Source organism: Chlorocebus sabaeus, chromosome 24, assembly GCF_047675955.1.
Source record: "Chlorocebus sabaeus isolate Y175 chromosome 24, mChlSab1.0.hap1, whole genome shotgun sequence".
NCBI classification, from domain to species: domain Eukaryota; kingdom Metazoa; phylum Chordata; class Mammalia; order Primates; family Cercopithecidae; genus Chlorocebus; species Chlorocebus sabaeus.
The window spans coordinates 31,782,115-31,803,855 of record NC_132927.1 but is presented as its reverse complement, the minus strand read 5'-3'; the positions used below and the strand labels follow the sequence as shown (position 1 = coordinate 31,803,855).

At 41.1% G+C, this 21,741-nt stretch overlaps 1 protein-coding gene across 2 annotated transcripts in view; it reads right to left on the bottom strand.

Annotated features, from left to right (window-relative positions):
• Positions 1 to 2,650: 2,650 nt before the first annotated feature.
• FBXO34 (F-box protein 34) overlaps positions 2,651 to 21,741 on the bottom strand; it is a 79,973-nt gene continuing 60,882 nt past the window's right edge. For both annotated transcript variants that reach the window (XM_007986751.3, XM_007986752.3), the window contains exon 2: positions 2,651 to 5,871. In XM_007986751.3, coding sequence (XP_007984942.3) covers positions 3,732 to 5,861 — 2,130 coding nt within the window. In that variant the 5' untranslated portion in view covers positions 5,862 to 5,871 and the 3' untranslated portion in view covers positions 2,651 to 3,731. The remainder of the gene's footprint in view (positions 5,872 to 21,741) is intronic.

Below are 21,741 nucleotides of genomic sequence, written 5' to 3'. Positions count from 1 at the left end.
ATCAGGCTGTAGACAGAGGAGGACAGCCAGCCAGTCTGCTGAGTGAAGAAAGAATGGAGCTATGGAAAACACCTGGGAACACTCACATAAAAGTAGTGTCCCAAGCTGGTCCAAAAAGGTCGGCACGGAGGTACTGACAAGTCCAAGTTAGAAGCGGTGATTGGACAAAGCCCAGGAAGGGAACCTCTAGGTCATAACATAACCACCGGCTCAGAGCCTGCTGCTACGGGAGCTACTGGTGCTAAGAGCTGAGGTTACACCAGATGCACAATGAGAAGTACTGAGCAAACCCCACATAGCTGCAGTGGGAGTTCCCGCCAAGGAAGCTCCCATGAGACCAGCTGTGGCCAGAGGACAAGGTCCTCCAAGACCCCTTTTACCTACCTGTCAGGTTTCTCATACTAAACAGAAAATTATGGTATGGCCCAGAGCAGTCAGGTCCTGGAAGCACCCCTCATATTCAAATGGTCACTTGAGAAGAATGCACGCATTTTACAGGGTGTGTTGTGTGAGGCACTGTGGGCAAGGCCCTCTGAGTGCAGTGGGTGGGCAAGCTCCACAGTGGTCCCTCGGTATATCTGCAGATGCTAGTCCCTCATGGAAAATGGCTTAGTATTTGCATATAACCCACGCATAGCTTCCCATTTACTTTAAATCACCTCTAGATTGCTCATAATACCTAATGTAAACAGTTGTTATGCTTGTATTGTTTAGGGAATAATGACAAGAAAAAAAGTGTGTATGTTCACTACAGACACAGTATTTTTTTCTGAGCATTTTAAATCTGAGGTTGGTTGAACCTGCGATGCAGAACCTACAGATGGGGAGGGCCAAAGATACAGTGACAGAAAAGAAGGGCATATGGTGGCAGATGTGCAGAGGGCGCTGAAAGGCACCCAGCCAAGCAGGGGCATAGGGTTGGGTTCCAAAAGAGGTATCTCCCAAGCACAGAGCCACCAATGTGCTTAGGGTTTGAACAGTCCTCTCGTATGGCTGTTTTAACCTGGAGTCATTTGAGAGAGCCTAAAAAAGCAAATGTTAATCTTACCTTGGCCCTTCCTTAGCTTTCAATTTACTCCTTCCTTGGCTCTGGACCATCCACTGGGCAGGGGAGAGGTGAACCACTCCAGGGACAAGAGGGAGCAGCTCCCTGACTCCTCTAGTTTCCATGGTTCTGGTTTTTGCTTCAAATGATCAAGTGAGGGCTTCAAGTATGAAGTAGGAGAGAAAAAAAAAATAAGCCAGGTGTATTGAGTCCCTGAAGAAAAGCTGAGGGGGGAGGTTTTCCCTTTTTTGGTGGGGGCAGGGATGCAGTGGGGACAGGCTAAGGTGCTGGTGCCCACACTGACACATGTCATTTCCTTTCTTGAATTCTGTGATCCTAGAGCAATGCAGGAAAGCAGGTAGTGCGGCACTGCCAGACATTTTAAAAGTGGGCTGTTTTCACCAGCTTGGCACTAGAGGGCCCTGAAGAACAGCGTCTTTCACCTAAGGAGAAAGCTATACTTGTCTAGAAATGAAGCCCTGGGAGGGGGTATCCTCTGATGCCACCTGCTAATCCTCCACCTTTCATGCGGACAGCACTGGGAACCAGGTCCTGCCACAAAGTTCAAAACAGATGATTGGCAATTTCTGAGGGACCCAAGTACTGCATGCCAACTGGGGCTGGGACATACTTACTGTGCCCTCCGCTCTTGATCACTTTAACCCCTCACGCAGTCACAGCTTTGTATTCCACATGAAAACCAGATCAAGAGTGACCGACTTGTGAAAACCAACCAAGAGAGTTGTTTATCCAGTGTCCACGTTGGGCCAATGTAGAGCCATAGTCAATGTCAGCCATAGCTGACACTTAAGGCAAGTTGTAGTCTAGGTCCTTTATGTTCATCTCCTTTAATCCTAATTACGAATCATAACAAACCAATTAAGAAGGCGCTACTGAGATGGCCAGTTTAGAGCAAATATAAGGGCAGTAGGACAAACACTGGAAACCTCAGTCAAGGGAACAACTAGGATTTAAAAGCATTTTCCAATATGTCTCACCTGGGTGAGTCACGAGGAAAAACACTCTTGAAGGAAAAGCTATTCTCAGCCTCCTCTTGATCCCATGTCACAGACAAATCTGATGAGCCTGGAGGCTGCAGCCTACCATGTCACCAAGCACATCAGCCCAGCACAGAGCCTCCCCTACAACCACATACCATCCTTCTCCACAGCCTGCAGCTGACACTGGTCACAAGGCTTTTTGGTGGGTACTCGATTTCAAGCCAGCCTAGTTTTTAGATCTTCCACCCACAGCAGCTTTCTGGGGCCCAACACCTCCCAACCCCACCAGGCACTACAAAGCTACAGGCCTGAATAGATCCTTAGTGACTCCCAAATGACGACACCTAGATAAGCTGTAAGAATCTCCTAGATAATACGTCACCCGAACAGGAAATACAGTGGTTGTGAACAGACAACAACGGAAGAACTGAAGGGTTGCAAAAATTTAAACTTCAATGTTAAGTGAAGATGGCCTCTTCTCTGACAGAAAAAAACACCTTATCTCCAACAATTCAAAATAATTAAAAAGAATTCTTATGATTCAATTTACAAGAACCTTCTTCAACATTGCATCAAAACAGAAAAAATCTTCGCAAAGCTTGGGTTCCATTTAAGATGCATGTTTTTATTGACGTTTTAAAAAAATTTTGTAACCAGACAGGATAAAGTAGACAAGAATGTTATGAGCTAACTATATAATATTCTCTCAATGTTGTGGATCACTAAAATATAATGAAGGATTGTTTTCTATGCTAATTTTCAGGTTGTCCAGTTAAACCATTATTTGGTATCCTTTGAGCAGGTTAGCCTTTCAACTATTTAGAGTTTCTTCCCAGAAACATTCATATATTATACAGGAAACATTCATAGTTTATTTGGGAAACATTCATATTTTATACAGGATGTACAAATTTAAGACTAGACAATTAAAAAACACACACACAATTATAGCCGCAACACTATCCTAGCTGCATTGTGATTATGTTGTTCAGTTAGCTGTCCATTATATACAACTGGATTTTAATCGTGCTATTTACAGAGGGGCCAAAGCACTCATCTAAAGGTAAAGGCGCTCAGATTTAATGTGCACTTTCACAGCCCTATGAAAACACAACCATTATATACACTGTAAACACCACAGGGCATGAAATCCATCTCCAGCCACAAACATCAATCTCACAGGATCAAGCATACGAGGTCTAAGGTGGGGTGCCTGACTTTTCTTTTTAAGAATACTTTTCATCTAAAAGTCCTGCTATTCTTTTCACAGGACACTATTCACTTATTTCAAAGATGGTGCCAGTGCTCAAAACATTTCTCAAACCCCTTTTTGAAGACTACCTGCAGAGTGTCTGCAGTGAACTCTTCTGAATGTCCTGGATGGTGGTGAGTCTTCATCCTTGGAGGATGGGTTTGATTTAGGAAAACAGGCAGAGTTATTCACAGGCAACTGAAACAAACTGTGGGATACCACCTGGGTTCAAATGTGAGATGCCACTATAAACAACAAGACCAATTTTTTTGTACGGCTCGTAAATTTAGAGTTTATGCCTGAGCAATGCGGTCCTGATAAAGTACAGATTCTTCTAAAGTGATGACTCAGGGGGCTACGCTCATTTGAATGGTGTATCTAGGTGTTTTTGCAGTTTTAAAAATCGGTCCTTTCGCTGCCTCTCACATGGACTTTAGTATTCCTCTTCAGCTTCCGTCCCTTTTGCTTTCTTATGGATTGCCCGATTAAAGCTGTGGCAGGCAGGAACCCAGTGATTGTCATGAAGCCCCAGCTTACAGCCAGGGAATCCTTTCTGAGACCGGTGGCAGCACATCCAATACCCTGGCCCATAGGGCAATGCCTGGCAATAGGGCTTGGGGTGCCATCGGCACAGGGACACATCCCCTTTCACATACTTTTTCTTGCACTGTTTGCAAGGATCTTCTCTGTAGCGTGGATCTCGAACCCAGCGAGAATCTGCTGGCCTGATATTGTAGTACTCAATGATAAACTTGAAATAGCAGCAGGTACATTTAAGGGCCACTAAACTCTTGGTGGGAAGTAACCTGAAGATTTTTACCATAATGTGGTGGGGCAGAAAAGCCATGTACTGCTGAGGCTCCAAAAGCTGCTGGATTTTAAATCTGGTCTCCAGGAAGTCATGCGACACCTGCTTCTTCCAACTGGATGCCTCAAGCACTGGTAATGTACTTTCCACAGAAGAGGCTGGCGGTACAAATGGCTCAGCAGACCCACTTTTTTCCTCAGATGCACTGTCACCCCCAGCAGCATCTTCAAGCTGGCTGGCCTCTGAAGCCTCTCTTGTTGTGCTTTCATTCAACTGGGAACAGTCTGACAAGTGCTGACCAGGTGGCAAAAAAAACAACATCCCTGGAAGTGGGTCTTCACAGGAGTTTAAACTGGAAGGCTGGTCTTTCTCTACCTTGGACACAGTGATACTAATGCACAAAGATTCTTTTCTTCTTTGATCAGGATTGTGGCTAGTAAGCGACACAAGCTCTCTGCTCATACAATCAACAGCATCTGTGGGCAATTCAGAGGCTTGGGAATAGGTATGAGAAGAAAAAGGTAACCCAACAAGTTCATCTGTCATTTCCACATCATACCTGTTGCTGTTTTTCATGGCAGTTTGTGAACCCAGCTCTAACTCTGCACTGTCTATGTGGAAACTCACTCCTGCTGGCAATGGGGGGCAGTCCTGAGAAGCACTGTCCCAGGCCTGGTCCTCTTTAGGAGAACAATGATCCGCTCTTGAGGGGCCACAATCCACAGATACAGACCCCACAGGATTCACCTGAGTGTCGAGTGCCTCCAAGGCGCCTTTCTTTGTTTTGCCTTCATCAGCCTGAGTGCTATTTGCAAGCAAAACTCTGCCCACATTTCGACGAAAGCTGTTATTCCTTGAGAGGCTCCCAGGCTCACGCTGGCCCTGCCGCTTCAGGCACTCAGACTCCAACTTGGCTACCATGTCGAGGACACGGACTGGTTCGCTCTGTGGTTCACCAACCTCAAGATTTCCCCTTTCTTCACAAGCTCCTGGGGCAGAACAGGACTCGGTGGCTGCGGGCACACCTCTGGATTGGCCAGAAAACCTCACAATGGCAGGTGAGTTTGTGCAGTTTTTTGAACAGCTAGCTAGCAGAGCACTGGCTCTTTGCTCCAAGAAGGCAACCATCTGTATAACTGACAGAGGCCTCCCGGCATAGACTCCATCCCCACTGTCACTCACATAATGCACAGAACAGTGCTCAATGCCACATGCAAAAGGCTCAGGTTGGTAGCACCTGCTGTTAACTTCCTTCATCCTTTCAACCTGTACCTTGGCTTTTTTAAGATCCCCTGATTTTTTCCTTCTCTTAGTAGCTCTCCCATCAATATCCCAGGAACTTTTTATTTTCATAGATCCTATCCTGTTACTACACTGGTGGGCTGCAAAGAATGCAATTTTTTCCTTGGTATTTCCAGGTTTCACAACAGCCCAGATATCAAGTGGTCCCTCTTCTTCGCCCTGGTGGATCGTTGCAGATGGTGCATTCTTTTTGGTTTTAACATTCAAGCTGCTCTCTACAGGACTGTTCCCACTCATACTGCACAGAACATTTGGAGAAAGGGTCCCAAACGGCTTTCGAGATGATGCTTTACCAAGACAGGCTGAAGGAAAGACACTTGGTGTTATGTGGCTAGCTTTGCATGTTTCATCATTTACAGCCTTTTGGTGGTTCATAGGAGTTCTCTGCGTTTCCCTGCTGACTTCCGGGGGGTGCTCTTTCTTCTGGAGCTTCCAATATGGCTTTAGGTGCATAACAAAGCCCCTATAGGAAAGAAATACACATTTGATTCAGAAACCAATTTTGTTTTTAGAAAAAATGTTTTTAAATTTAAGCTCAGATGGTTCTAGCAACTAAGAACAACATTTTCTACCAGTTCACTAAATCTTTACCAACTCTCTCATGATAGCTAGTTTTTACTGCACGTATCAAGAATAACAAAAAGCAAAATATAACCAGTTTATATGGTGTGTAGTACTTTTTCTTTTTTTTTTTTTTTTTACCGAAAATAAATCGGTTTTGACTGCAGAACTTCAGAAACTGACATCAGTTAACATTTGGTAAACTTAACCTTTTAAATTAAAAAAAAATCTGAACTTCCTGAAGACACCTAAGTTTTAGGCATAGAAGAAAGGAAAGTATAAAAAGAACTCCTCCATGATCCCTGTTAGGTTTTTAAACACTCTTTCTAGATCATCACAATTAGCATTTTATTAGTTGCAAATAGCCCATCAAAATTATTGCTTCCTGGCCACGCATGGTGGCTCACGCCTGTAATCCCAGCACTCTGGGAGGACAAGCAGGCGTATCACCTGGGTCCAGGAGTTCAAGGCCAGCCTGGCCACCATGGTAAAACCCTGTCTTTACTAGAAGTACAAGAATTAGCCGGGCGTGGCGGGGCGCCTGTAATCCCAAATACTCGAGAAGCTGAGGCACAAGAACTGCTTTAACCCAGGGGGGGAGGCTGCAGCCAAGATCACACGCACCACTGCACTCCAACCTGGGCAACAGAGTGAGACTTTGTCTCAAAAAAAAAAAGAAAAAAAAAAAAGAAAATTATTGCTTCCTAAACTATTCCCATACCACTGAATACTGAATATTTAGATGTTTATAATTTTTCACTTGTTTCCTTGTGTACTTTGCCCATCTATTAGTCTTGATTTTCTAAATAATCTATGTGTAGAAACATTTAACTGTCAAATTTCCTGTAACCATCTTAAATAAAGACCCTACAGTACTTATTAATTCTAAAACCATTTTGAACTAGTTCAGAAAGATGGTGCCTTGTTTTGGTCCTTGGCCAGGGGTAGAGATGGGAGCTATTTCAGAAATGAGACAAAAAGATGATTACTGCAGAGACTAGTGTTCTAGTCCCTGCCACATCACTGATTATCTAGACAGGGTGATTTTACCTTGGGCAAGTCACTTCCTCTCTCGGCCTCAGTTGAAACGTTAACTGAGGGGTTGAGGGGTTGAAATACTAGATAACCTAATGAACTGGTCAATGTACGATTTACATAAAATAGCACACAGATACACAAAACACCCTGGACGGAGGAAAGAGTATTTACTAGGGATGCCTGGACTCCTGCAAAATAAACTTAGAAACTAAAATAAAGATCTGCAGTCCCAGTTTGGTGGGAGTGAGGCAACAGCACCTACAGGTCTAAGCACGTGAAGTTTCACCTGCTCTTGCTCACTGGGACAGCAGCTGAACACATACATCTCAGAGAGCTCAGTTTATTCATCCTCTGCTCCACATTTACTGGGTGCCAGCCATATGGCAGCCTCTGTGGGAACTGATTTCAGGTTATTAGTTTTAATCACCAAGAATGAAAGTGATCGTCTAGAACAAGTTTACCTTTCACTTCAACTTTTAAATCCTACATTCTAGTCTCAGATAAAAGAATAATTATGGATACTGATATCTTCTAGCCAGATAAAGAGAAATTTTGCATTTAAAGCATACAAAAGTGTTTTTTAAAAGATACTCCTGAAACAGGAGCCAGGCATGGTGGCTCACACCTATAGTCCCAGTGCTTTGGGAGGCATAGGTAGGAGGACCCTTTGAGGCCAGGAGTTTGGGACCAAGTTTATTCCTGGTGATTAAAACTGATATCTGAAAACAGTTACCATAGAGGCAGCCATACGGCAGGCACTCAGTAAATGCGGAGCAAACGAGGATGAATATACTGAGCTGTCCAAGATGTATGCTTCAACTAGGAAAGCCTGGACAACACAGCAAGACCTCATATCTAAAGAAAAAAATGTTTTTAATTAGCCAGGTGTGATGGCACGTGCCTGTAGTCTTAGCGAATGGGGTGGCTGAGGCAGAAGGATTGCTTGAGCCCAGGAGTTTAAGGTTACAGTAAGCTATGATCACGCCACTATACTCTAGCCTGGGCAATACAGCAAGACCCTGTCTCCAAAAACAACAAAAAAACAAACCCAACCAAACAACCAAACAAAACCTTTGAAATATATATTATCAAGGTCATTCTGATCTTTGGCAATTTATAGTCTAATCATCTGTAGAGATCTTCCCCCTTTCTGCACTGTGACATTTTTAATAGCTTTCTATTATTATACTGTATAGTCTTACAAATACAGCCACCCAGAATTCAAGAACAGATGACATATAAATGAATAAAAGAGGCACACCTAGTGCTATCTCTCTGTGCCAACTATTTTCTGGGTTTTCATATCCGTTCAACCCCATTCCTAAATGAAAGAAATGGAAGTGTCAAAAAACCCAATAAATTCTCACATAATGATCTCATTACACAGTATCTATGAACAAATTTAATTCAAACTTTAGCAGTATGTGCGCCATTTTGCATTGCACAATATGTTCTCTTCGACTTCTTCCCCCATGTATTATTTTAGATGCTATTATTGACAGGGACATTAAAAAGAAACTAATGTAATTACAGAAGGCTTTTATTTGCATTCGAGCTTTAAAGTCAGCTCAACTAACACTTTGTGTACAAGATTTCAGCGAGATTAAAATAGGAGATGATCCCAGGGAACAGATGTGAGGGAAGGAAAATAGCCAATAAGGACACACAAGGTGACTGCTGGAAAGTGCGGTGATCCTGTGAGACCCCTGAAAGAAGCAGGACATTTAGGCACCAGCTCCAATCCCTCACTGGTTGAAGGTTGCCTGAGGTTAGCCTTTCCCCATCATGTGCTGGGTTTGAAAGCCCTGAGGCAGAAAATAGAAAGCTGTTGGCAAGATGTAGAGAAACTACAAAAATCTAAGTTTTGTTTGAAACCAGTGATGGCCTGAGAGGATATAATGCAGGAAGCAAAGGGCATCTGCTGCAAAAATCCATAAAGCAAAAACTTTAAATCTCTAACACATTACAACAGATGGTGGCACTTTCCCACCCCCAAGTCACCCCCACACACAAAGACAGGCATGGGTGGGGTAAAGCTCCAGCTACGTTTCCATGGTTGCCTACCTCTTCATCACAATTGTATTTTAAACTATCGCTATAATAAAGTCCTGCTCTCTTGCAATAAAATAAAATGCAGGTTTATAGCACCTACACATCAATGTTCCCTAGATTCTCAGAAAGGCCCTTAAAAGAAATTAAGATCCCCTAGGCCCACTGAATCACAATTTCTCAGACTGGGCCCAGAATCTGTTTTTAATGTTAGGTTGAAATTGAAAGGGACTTTAGAGGTCATGTGTTAGATCTAACGTAAAAGTGGGATTCTAGATGTGAACTTGGGTGCTGGGCTACTAACAGGGGTAAGGTGGAACTGCCCAACAAAAAATCAAGCAGACAGTCCATACTGAAGCATCTCATCAAAGGGCTGGGTAAAAACAAGGGGAGGGAGAGCATTAGGACGAATACCTAATGCATGTGGGGCTTAAAACCTAAATGACAGGTTGACAGATGCAGCAAACCACCATGGCACATGTATACCTATGTAACAAACGTGCACATTCTGCACAGGTAACCCAGAACTTTAAGTTAAAAAAAAAAAAGAAAAAGAAAAAAAAAACCACAAGAAGTCAAAAGTTCATGGTGGAGGGGTGACTAGAAGCTGAGAGGGTGAGCACCAACGACAGCAACTCTCTCACTAAGCTTGGTTATGAAGGACAGTCTCAACATACCTGTCACCTTAAATCCTTTCCAGGTCTACAGGGAGATATAACAGTGAACCAGGTATAATTTGAGCAACTTTATTCCAGTAAAGGCCCAAATCCTGCATTCAATAATTCCACTATTCCTTTTAGACTCTAAGTTCAGCTTAAAAAAGAAAACTGTCACCTAAAGAGAGTATACACTCCCCAAAATGAAGCCATAAAAGACAACTAAACTTTCCTTTTAAAAAAATGTACTTGGATAAATCCCAACACTTCAAGTCATACTAACTCTTGTCCACAGAGGGGTAAACCTGATGACAAATCGAATGACAATATGTGGTCAGAATAGGGGAAAGGACGAGATTTCTCTTACTGCTAACAGGAAGCCATAATATCAAAGGCAGATGCCGGTTTTCTAACTTGTTAGTCTTCAGCCTTGCTTATCAAAACAAGTTAGAAGATAAGGCAGTTCATGTTTCTTTCTGTTTCAGTAAAGGCACAGGAATGCTAATTCCAAAAAGGAGTCACTTATTAGCATAACAGCCACTCTTTATTTATAAAAATCGGAGGAATAATGGCTGGGGGCAGTGGCGCATGCTAGTAATACCAGCACTTTGGGAGGTGGAGGCGGGCGGATCACGAGGTCAGGAGTTCGAGACCAGCCTGGCCAACATGATGAAACCCCATCTCTACTAAAAATACAAAAATTAGCCGGGTGTGGTGGTGGGCGCCTGTAATTCCAGCTACTCAGGAGGCTGAGGCAGGAGAATTGCCTGAATGCAGGAGGCGGAGGTTGCAGTGAGCTGAGATCGCAATCACTGTACACTAGCTCTGGGTGACAGAGCAAGATTCCGTCTCGTGGGACCAAAAAAAAAAAATTGGAGGAATAAAAATAGAGTAGTATACAAAGGCCCCTTCTCATTATATAATACCTTTAGAGAGGAAAAAAGTATACAGTAAGGAAATTCATCATTTGTTTCTTAAAAACTGTAGAAGCTTCCAGAGACCATCTTATGACAGCCTTCTTCACTGGACCATTGTACAAATGATTAGCAACTCAGCAAAGTGCTGCTGCAGATATATATAATGAAATCCTTGTTTTCAAAAATGAGGAAGCACAAATAAAGTGACTTCTGAAGCCCCACAGCTAGGCAGTGGTAAAATTAAGATTAGAATTAGATAGGAAATACAGTCTCCTGGATCTATATTTTCCCCACTATGAAGGACGATACATCAAAAACCTATGATAAATTATGACACAAATAAAATCAAATAATTCTGACAGCATCTATTCCAAGAACTTTTATCTTTCAAATTAGGTCAGTTTTTCATAAGTGCCACATAAAACTACTACACAGAGCTGTGATGCATTAAGGCAGACAGATCACATAAACCATACTAATATAAAAGCATACAAAGGCTGTTTTGATGGCTATTAAATTGGAAAAAATGCCAAGAGCAGGAGGGTGTGAATATAGGCAGAGGCACAAGAAAAGACGTCCCCCTCCATTATGTCTCTAAGCACTGACAGAAAGAATGCATCCAACTCCCACAGCATGCCTGTTTTAAAAAAGAAAAAAAGGGGGGAAAAAACCCCTGTAAGTCAGAAAATACAGTACTTCTCAAATTAACTTTCAAAATATTGGGGGATGACTTTTTTGGGGAAGCAATCCACTCCTTTTTTTAGGGAATATTCTCTAAAACCAACTCAAGGAACTTCTAAATTTGCCTTACGAGGATTGGGTGGTTAGGGTTAGTGGTGCACGACAGAAAAATCCTTTATTGTCTGTTAATGGATACTGAGTAATAAAGAGAATGGCCTTTGGAAACACATGTATGGTTTTCAAAAGCTCATCGCTCACGGTTTCCATCTTAGAATTCACAATGGTATTTAAATACAGCACCTACCTGCTTCAAAGTTATCTATAATATTGACCAAATGAAGCTAACTTCCAGAAAGTAGAGTAGATAAGCTTAATGGGACAACCAAGTATCCAAAACATATTAAAAAGGAATATTGACAAGTTGGGAACAACAGCCACTATCCTTTGCTTTTCTATTGTGTTCACAATCAATGCAACACCTAATACTGTTGGACAGTATTACAAAATAGTGAATTAGTAATATTATGCAAATTAACACAGGTCCCCAGCCTGCTTTTGTTGGAGCAGGGAGGGAAGAGAAGGGCCTGGAGGAAAAGAACTTCTGCTTAGGCTGTTGTGAATTATTAAATAACAGTTCAGGATAGAGACAAAATGAAGTATTCATTTTGTTAAACTTAACGATGTCTAAGTTAATCTGTAGTCATTTCCTATTGCTCCTGTGACATAATGCCAAACACCCACAAAACTCCAGCATATCACATTTACTGCTACACAGGCAAATGAAAAGCCTACCACTGGTAAATGCCACTAGAATGAACACCAAAAGGCAGATGAAACCTAATAAAAAGTTAAAGTCCAAAAAATTAATACATTTTGAAAAGTACATTGAGCATTACCAGGAAAATTTAATTTCCAAGGATTTTTCAGATATTCAGAGTTCCTGTTAACAACTCTCTTGCATATTTTACCTATTCTAATTTTTTTTTTTTACAGAAAATGAAGGAAAATAAAACTCCTATCCCTTTGCATAGCAAACCACTACTTCCTTGAGTGGGCTGATGCTTGCTTTTACTTTGAAACCAATCATTCTTCCATATGACAAAGATACTTTGCTTGGCCAACTTTAGTAAAGATTCCGAACTTTCTTCTAGGCCCATCTGTGCAGTTCCTTACAAAATCCAGTTTTAGCAAAAGGCCCCCTCCCATCTTCAATATCTGATCAAGTTCTTCATTTTCCACCATCTCCCAGGTGATGTCTGATCACCCTGGCTTGTCTTCAGCAAGAATCCTGTTAGATGGGTTTAGCCAGAATCCCCTTTACTCCAAATTCTTCCTCTTAGAAGTTTACCTTCAACTGACCCCTACCCTGTTCCTTGCCCACGATGTATTTGGAGTTGAGCCCAAACTCTTTCCTTTGCTGCAAGATCCCGTTGCAGTGGTCCCTATATACTTATCGTGACGGTCCTGAATAGTCTTCTTTGCTCACCTTTAACAAGTATCATTAGTTTTTTCTTTAACATACATTTTTATGTAAACATAAATTTTTTAAAAATATTTTTAAGGCAATAGCAATTTCTGACATCACTTGCATATGCAGTACTTTCAACGAGTTGATGAGAGCTTTAACATATGCCCTATTTGACCAAAATGTAACTCAAACAAAAGGCTCTCTCTTTTAAGGGATAATATTCAAGATTCCAAGGCTAACCTTGAATCCAGTTCAAAAATCCATTATGTGTCAAATAACATTTGATATGAAAAATAAGAGTACAGCTACTAATTCTAGAGTATAAATGCAACCTGACACTGCACAAGTCTGCCACCATACACACAAATCCCTGGCTGGACAATGATCTTAGGCCAAGTACCTAACACATGCCACCTGGGCACAGGCTGGCCCATTAACACAGTTATACGTAACTGAATTTTAAAATGGCTTAACCCCGGGGAAAGAAAAAAAATAGGCTAAAATAAAAGTTCAGAGCCAGCCAGGCATGGTGGCTCACATATGTAATCCCAGCACTTTGGGATACCAAGGCAGGAGGATCACTTGAGCACAAAAGTTCAAGACCAGACTGAGCAATATAGGGAAGTTCCCTATTTACCACCTCCCCCACCCCGACCCCGCCAAAAAAAAAAAAAAAAAAAAAAAAAAAGGCTGAGCATGCTGGAATGTATTTGTAGTCCTATTTGGGACATGACCATGGGATTGCTTGAGCCCAGGAGTTAAGAGTTTGCAGTGAGCTACAATCATGCCACTACATTCCAGCTAGGGCTAAATAGAGAGACTTGGTCTCAAAAACAAGCAAACGTTGGTAAAAATTCAGGGTAATAAGTATTAGTACACCAAGCAAAAGAGTCTGCTTGCAAGCCAGGCACAGTGGCACACCCCTGTACTCCCAGCAAGCCGGGAGGCTGAGGCGGAAGAATAACTACAGCCCAGTTGTTTGTGTCCAGCCTGAGTAACACAGCAAGACCCAGTCTCTAAAAATAATAGTTTGTTTATAGCATCAATGTAGACAAAAGAGTTGGCAAGTTAAGACTTCTGTCAGCAATACTGAGTGGGAGTGAAGGGGGTGGGGAATTACTTCAGAAATAGGCCCCATGCTGTTTACCAAAGAAAGCCAAAGTCACTGTCCTGCCTGCCCACCTGTTGAGTAACTGTTCTTCCTTCTACCACATGCCTCTAGGATCTGCTGAACCAAGACTGAAGTAGCAATTTGTGCACTGGCTGGTTAAGGTATACTCTGTTTAGAATTACTACTTGTAAAGAAATGAGATTTATGTTCAACAGAAAACTAAAAAAAATGAGCTTTGGTGCCTGTTTTTGTAGCTTATCAAGGCAAATTTAACTATTGGGGTTAAAAATCAGCATTCCAAGGGGTACTGTGAGAAATAAATCTATACTATAGATCAATCATTGGGCAACAAGAGCCCAAATTGTAATGTTATCTGGTGTATTTGTCTCATCCTTCAAACAAAACTATTCCTTAAGTACACAGAGGGAATCTTCATCTTTTTATATTATTCTGCAGAATCCAACAATACTTGGAATTCCTAAAGCCTTACATAGAGGATAATGGCTTATACAAAGGATACAGAGCACCTAGTTTCAAGGTAAAATTTGGGCCTTTGGAACCAGGTTAGCATAGATCCAGGACTGGGGGAGAGGGGGCAGGTGATTAAAGGAGCAGTTACAAGTCCTACCCTACGGAAATTCCTGAATGTCAGTATATATTACTTAATATGGTTATGATCATATTGTACATACAATGTACTTTTTTATCACAAGGAGATATTTTCCATGTTATTACATGGTCTTCAAAACCAATATTGTAAATGTGTAAGTACCAGAGTATATTTAACCATTCTCTCTAAACCTGGACATTATAACATTTTCATGAATACACTCTCATGCATTTAAGGGTATGTCCTTAGAAAATATTTCCAAAAGTGAAATTCTTGAGTCAGAGTGTATTTTCACAACTGGCTATATCTTGTCCAACCACTCTCCAAAGGGATAACGCTAATTTTCACTGCTACCAGCAAGACAAGCGTGCAAGTTTTATGGCAAGGGTTTTGTATCTTAGAGAATTGTTTTTAGGCCTAAGAAAAGAAATCAAGGTAGAGCTAGAGATAAAAGGTACAAATGAGACGAGAATAACTTGTTTTTATTCTAGAATAGTAATAGCTCTAATACCTCTACAGTGTTTACTATGTGCCAGGTACTGTTTTAAGCTCAAAATACCCATAAAATCCCAAGAAGTACATACTCTTATCTACAACTGTAGATGAAGGAACTGAATCAGAGATGGGTTAAGGAACTTACAAAGATCAAGGTAACAATACCCATAAAAGAAGTACATACTCGTTGGCCGCAGTGGTTCACGCCTGTAATCTTAACACTTTGGAAGGCCGAGGCGGGCAGATCATGAGGTCAGGAGATGGAGATCATCCTGGCTAACACAGTGAAACCTCATCTCTACTGAAAATACAAAAAATTAGCCAGGTGTGGTGGCACATGCCTGTAGTCCCAGCTACCTGGGAAACTGAGGCAGGAGAATCGCTTGAATCCGGGAAGTGGAGGTTGCAGTGAGCCCAGATTGTGCCACTGCACTCCAGCCTGGATGACAGAGCGAGACTCCATCTCAAAAAAAAAGTACATACTCTTTAACAAACTGAATCAGAGGCAAGTTAGGAAACTTGCTAAGATCACACAGCAAGCATATCATGGAGTTGGATATGTGTGCAGTCAGGAGCCAAAACCTATGCTCTTACTACTACACTATGCAATGAGGAAAGGAGATTCTGAAGGGCCCATGGCGGGGTACTCCTCAGCCAGCTTATTCTCAAGTGGAAAGTGGAGTATAAGATGTGTGACTGTGAAAGGAAGCAGAACTGGGGCTTCAGGTTCAATTCTGGATGCCTCAAGTTTGATACCTTACTTAAAATTAATTCATTTGTTTATCAAATATTTAACTTCCCTCTAAGTGTCAGACATTGTGCTAGCCTGCGGCTTCAGCAGGAACAAAACTGAGGAATTTCTGCCCTCAAGGCACATTTGAGAGAGATGCATTAATTCCTTAGCCTTTCATTCATTTCCAAATCCGTAATTTTCTAATGTATTGAAATCAACTTAGGAATAAAAGCAACCATCATTAGAAACATTCAAGTTTTATTTTTGGCAAAAAGAGACCTCAAAAATTGAATATGATAGTCTTGAACAGAGGCCTGAGGACAGATGACATTATCAAAGAGTAAGGCTGGTACAACTATACAGAACACATGGAAGAGAATCTGCACAGATATACTGTTGTGGTGTCAATTTATAATGGATTTACTTACAAAAAATTGTTCCATAGAATGAGAAATGCTAGAGAACAGAAGAAAATGACATTAAAATATAACCATAGGCATGAGCCGGGTACAGTGGCTCATGCCTGTAATCCCAGCACTTTGGGAGGCTAAGGTGAGTGAATCCATTGAGTTCAGGAGTTAAGAGACCAGCCTGGGCAACATGGTGAGACCCCATCTCTACTAAAAACACAAAAATTAGCCAGGCATGGTGGTAGACATCTGTGGTCCCAGCTACTCAGGAGGCTAAGGCAAGAGGATCTCAAGCCCAGGAGGTAGAGGTTGCAGTGAGCCAAGATCGTGTCACTGCACTCTAGCCTGGGCGACAGAGTGAGACTGTCTCAAAAAAAGACTGAAGAGACCTATCAACCAAACACACCATATAGGATTCTGAGTCAGACAGACCATAAAATAGTGTGTGTGTGCGCGCGTGTGCATGTATGTATTCTGTATGTGTGCATGCATTTTTTTTTTTACACATTTCTGGAAAGTTCTCAAAATGTGTGTATGCATTTTTAAGTCCTCATCTCTTACAGATAACATCCTGAAATACTTTTGGATTAAATGATACAGTATCTGGGATTTCCTGCAAAATAATATGGGAGAAAAGAAATGGATGGGAGTCCTGAGCAAACAAGACTGGCTATGAGATGATCAACTGATGAAGCTGCATGATGGCTAAATGGGGGGTTTCTCACTACTATTTCTGTACATAGCTAAATTTTTCCATAATTGTTGGTTTTTAAAAAGGAGAACTAAACAAATGGGAGCATTTGGAAAACACTGTATGAATGAGCCTTAAAATGTTCGTTATGCACATGCAGTGTAGAGCCACAAACTGTCCGATTTGGAGTTAGGAAACTGGAATTCAGTGGTTCCCTAAGCCAGGCAGCTCTGCTGGGACTGATCTGAAGTCCCTCCCAACTGAGCTCCAGGCTATCTGATGCAGTTGCTCCTTCCTGGTTCAAATAACGGGCACCAACACAAGTTCTTGCCCTACTCCACACCCATTACTGAAAACTGAACAGGAAATAAATCAGAAAGCAATTTTTAAAAGATAAAAAGAAAAGGAGACAAACACATGGGAAGTCTAACAATAAAAAAGAACTGAAAGACAAGAGCAGCCAAGACCAATCAATCCAATTCCTAATTAAATACATATAATTTTCAGTTCCTCATTCTGTAATCTAAATGAGCAGTTTAATTAGTACCTGAATCTGCCTTGTATAAGTGCACTTAACTTTCACACGTTAAAGACATACATATATGAACATTTAAATAAACGCATAGGAAATTTTACCAAAGGTATCTCATTGTAAATCCTTTTATAACAAAAATAGTCACCTCCCACATTCAGTCATATAGGAAGGGAAAATGACAGTACTAATTTTAAAATATTAATGATGTAGCCATTAATATTTTTTGAACAGTTGGCATGTAGTTATACATTGCTCTAAAGAGCTTCAAATTTCATATTCAAGACAACTCTATGAGCTAGATATAACTATTATTCCCATTTCATAAACACAGAAACTGATTGATTAAAAGTGTAATAAGCATTTTAGGCCAGGCGCGGTGGCTCACGCCTGTAATCCCAGCACTTTGGGAGGCCGAGGCGGGCGGATCACAAGGTTAGGAGATCCATTCATCCACGGTGAAACCCCATTTCTACTAAAAATACAAAAAAATTAGCTGGGCCTGGTGGTGAGCACCTGTAGTCCCAGCTACTCGGGAGGCTGAGGCAGGAGAATGGCGTGAACCCGGGAGGCGGAGCTTGCAGTAAGCTGCGATCACACCACTGCACTCTAGCCTGGGCGACAGAGCAAGACTCTGTCTCCAAAAAAAAAAAAAAAAAAAAAAGTGTAATAAGCATTTTCAAATGATCAATTATACAAATGGCAGTTCATCGTAGAATACTAAGTACTGGGTCATTTTTTAAAACGTGCTTTATAGTATTTTAAACAAAGCTATATACACACACATCTAACAGTCAAATAGTCAAATTAGTTGCCTAAAAGTCACCAAATTGGTTGTACAGAAGTTCCTACATACAGTATATTTATTATTGTATTTTATACACCCTCTAATCCCAGTAGTTCTTCATTATCTAAAAGGAAATATAAGTCACAGATCAAAGTCAGAAGTTTGTTTTAACAGAAATGTTTCCCATTGCCCAGGAAATGGCTGAAGATAACTGAACATACACAGACCCAAAATGAACAAAAAGCCAAAGGAAAGTTTTATCTACCATCAACTCCTCAAGGGCAGGATCCCAGGTGTGACATTTTTATAACCCCCTACACCTCCAGGATCAAGCACAGAATACTTTTCACATACGAGGCACTTTTCCATAAAAAGTAAACACCAGAAACTACAACTGCATTCTAATCCCCTACGTCTTCAATCTGATCTCCAAATAAAGGAGGAAATAATGCCAAGGAACTCCTTTGACTAAAAGCACCTGCCCTTCACCTGAACTCCTTTGACTTGAAAACACGAGCCATTCACCTGCCCTCCACTCAATCCACTGCAATGGGTCAACCTAACTTGCCGGGTGGGGAAACCCCGTTTGAAAAGGCAAGCCATCCCCCTCTGGGGACCATTTCATAAACCCTATTCCCCAAATCCCACTATACCTCCCACAAGGAAGAGTGTGTTCTACCACAAAACTACCTTATTTCCCCACAAGTCTCACCATCTTGTCACCAATGGATGAAAACTCAGCGCAGCAGTGTCAATCTTTTTTGGATGCTGGACCCTTCCTAACATCTGAGAAAAGGTCTAAGTTCTCTGCTGCCCAAAAACATCAAAGCACACACATAAGTGATTTTGGTAGGATTTGGGGAAAAGCTCAGGGCTCCTGATTAAGCGCTCCTGCCTGAGTTCCTCTAACTTTGCCCTGCATGTTCACAGTGGCCTGATCCTGTCAATTTTACCTTTCCTCTCTGCTTTGTGAGCATCTTTATCACATTTTACCCATGGCAACTACTGAAACCACTTCTCCAACTAGCCACTCGTTGCAGATCACATCTACTGCCCCACCCCAACCCCATCAATATTACCCAATGGCTACTAACTATATGCCTTGTTGAATTCCCAGAACTGTGCCTTCCCTGGGACACTTCCCAGGTTCTACCCTGTCTTCAAGATAGAAGTAATCTTATTCTTTTCTGTGTCCATCATAGGGCACACAGCACAGTTCCCTGTACATGGTAAGTACTAATTAGAGTGAATATGCATCAAACTTAAGGACTTAAACCAGCCAGTCAGCAAGAATCTCGTTAAGTGGAAGTTTGTGAGAGTCTGACTAATCAATCCTTGAGCAGCCCACGAACTTAATGCAATTAAGCAACTCCACCTGATCAGTGCCCTGCTTTCTCTAAGATGAGCGGCAGAGAAGGTGGAGAAAAAGAGGCCACTTCATCTTGGTAACTGTTCTGCAAAGCACAACAGGCTTTGGCTAGTGTAACAGCTTTTTTCCAGCGCTCTAGTTACTAAAACATTCCTATGTAATCAGATTTTAAGGAAAATTCTACTCAGCAGCCATGTGTAAACAAACACTTCCACAATAAAGTTATTTAACTTAATACTATCAGTTTAACTAGAATAAAAACAACTTTCATGTTGTTAATAACCTCCAGGATGGAACAATCTAGACATGCAGGCATTCAGCTATGAGTCAGGTGACCTCCCTCTCATTTTCAAAGCACCAAACCACATCCTTTAAATACTAAAATATACAGACACTAAGTCCCAACAAGAAACACTGTAAAGTCTCCCCATGATTCTTCACTACATTAAACACAGCTGTCTAATAGGGTCATGTTTACGTAGATTTAAAAAAAAAAAAAAAAAAAAAAAAAACCGCCACCCCAGCATTAGCACTAACAAAAATTCCTGATAAACAGACTCCTACACACCCAAACTAGAAAGGAAGAGGACACCAACAAGCTTAAAAATACTTCTATCTTTAAGGTTTATGTTATAAAAACATAATTAAACTAATTAAACTATATCCTGTTACATTTTGGTTATTTCTGTATAACAGTTTTTATATATTTTTAAGAGCCACAAGGTTTTATTATTACTTCAATAGGAAACTCACTTCCCTGGTTCTAGATTAATTGTAAAGTATGCACAGTTCACACCCAGAACCATTAGGTATTTCAATTATTAACAAACCAAACCACAAAGGAGAATCTGATACCCAAGATCAGATTTTAATGCTGGGTTATTAGATGGTAAAACCAGAGCACAGCAAACAGCAAAACCAAGATGGATGAAGTCAAGGGGAATGTGGTAAGAGTCAGAAATTATACAAAACTCCCTCAACAACGATTTCTGAGAGTAAACTTATTCTCACTCTCCTGTTACCAATCTTAAAGACAACGACTATTAGTACAAATAAAAACAGTAATCATTCCAGCAGTAACCACAAACTGCTGGGATTTGTGTCTTATGGGTCCAACTTTTTCCTTTTCCCTCAAAGTAGGATCCTACTCCCTAGGCAAGGTCACCTTGTAGCTAACAGCACACTAGAAAAGAGAAAACACGCACATCTGCCTTAAACACAACAGCACCTGAGCTGGAAGGAATGTTTTAAATCTACAAACTATTTTCACAAACATCTCATTTGGCCCTCTTTCTGTTCCCAAACTCATATGCATCTTGCGGCTAATGCGCCAGCTGATCAATCCTTCTCCCCAGTCTCTGTCCACTAGTGGCTCTCATGTCACCACAAACAGTGCCTCATACCCCTCAGTATCTCCATACCTCACAACCTGCAACCACTGCACAGAAAAGATAAAAAGTTCAGATCAGAAAGTGAAACTTGCTGAAGATCACAGTAGCTACAGAAGTAGCCATTACATCAAAAGTCAACATTTTCTGATACACTAAAAGCTCAAAACATACCACATTTAAAGTTATATTTTAAAAATCTAGATAATGAGGTACACCAAGTTCTCCCTATGAAAACATTTGACAGTATGTCCATACTAACACTCAGTCCCATCATGTATTATACTTCCCTCCTAGTTTTAGAAGCAAAGTAAAACACAATCTGAGAAACAGCTTTTTATCCAAAAAGACTTCTACAATAATCAACAAATAACTAAACATTACCCAGATGGAAAACAGAAGTTAATCTGCATTACCTGGGATCTTATGAAGAGGTGATAGCAGGAGACTTCGGTTCACACTTAGGCAGACCTTTTAAAAATCAGTTGATTTTTACATAACAACACTTTTAAGGAGAGTAACATTTGCCATAATTATTGCTACTACATATGGAATGTATAGGTGGGAAAAATGACCAAGAATAATCAAAAAAGATGTACTTTAGAGCTTGTGAATTTACTAACAATTTAACACCTACAGATATGCTCCAATGTGCTAGAAACCCTGATTTAATGAATGAAAATGAAAACCAGACAATGTGTGATCAAAGGTTCCAGCAGCAGTTCAAGTGGAGAAAAGTAGTGAGAATGAGTTACTACAGTATCTTTAAAAAATGACAAACACAAAAGAATCAGCAAAGTGGGTGTTGGGGTGTGTGTGTGTCTGTGTGTGTGTGTG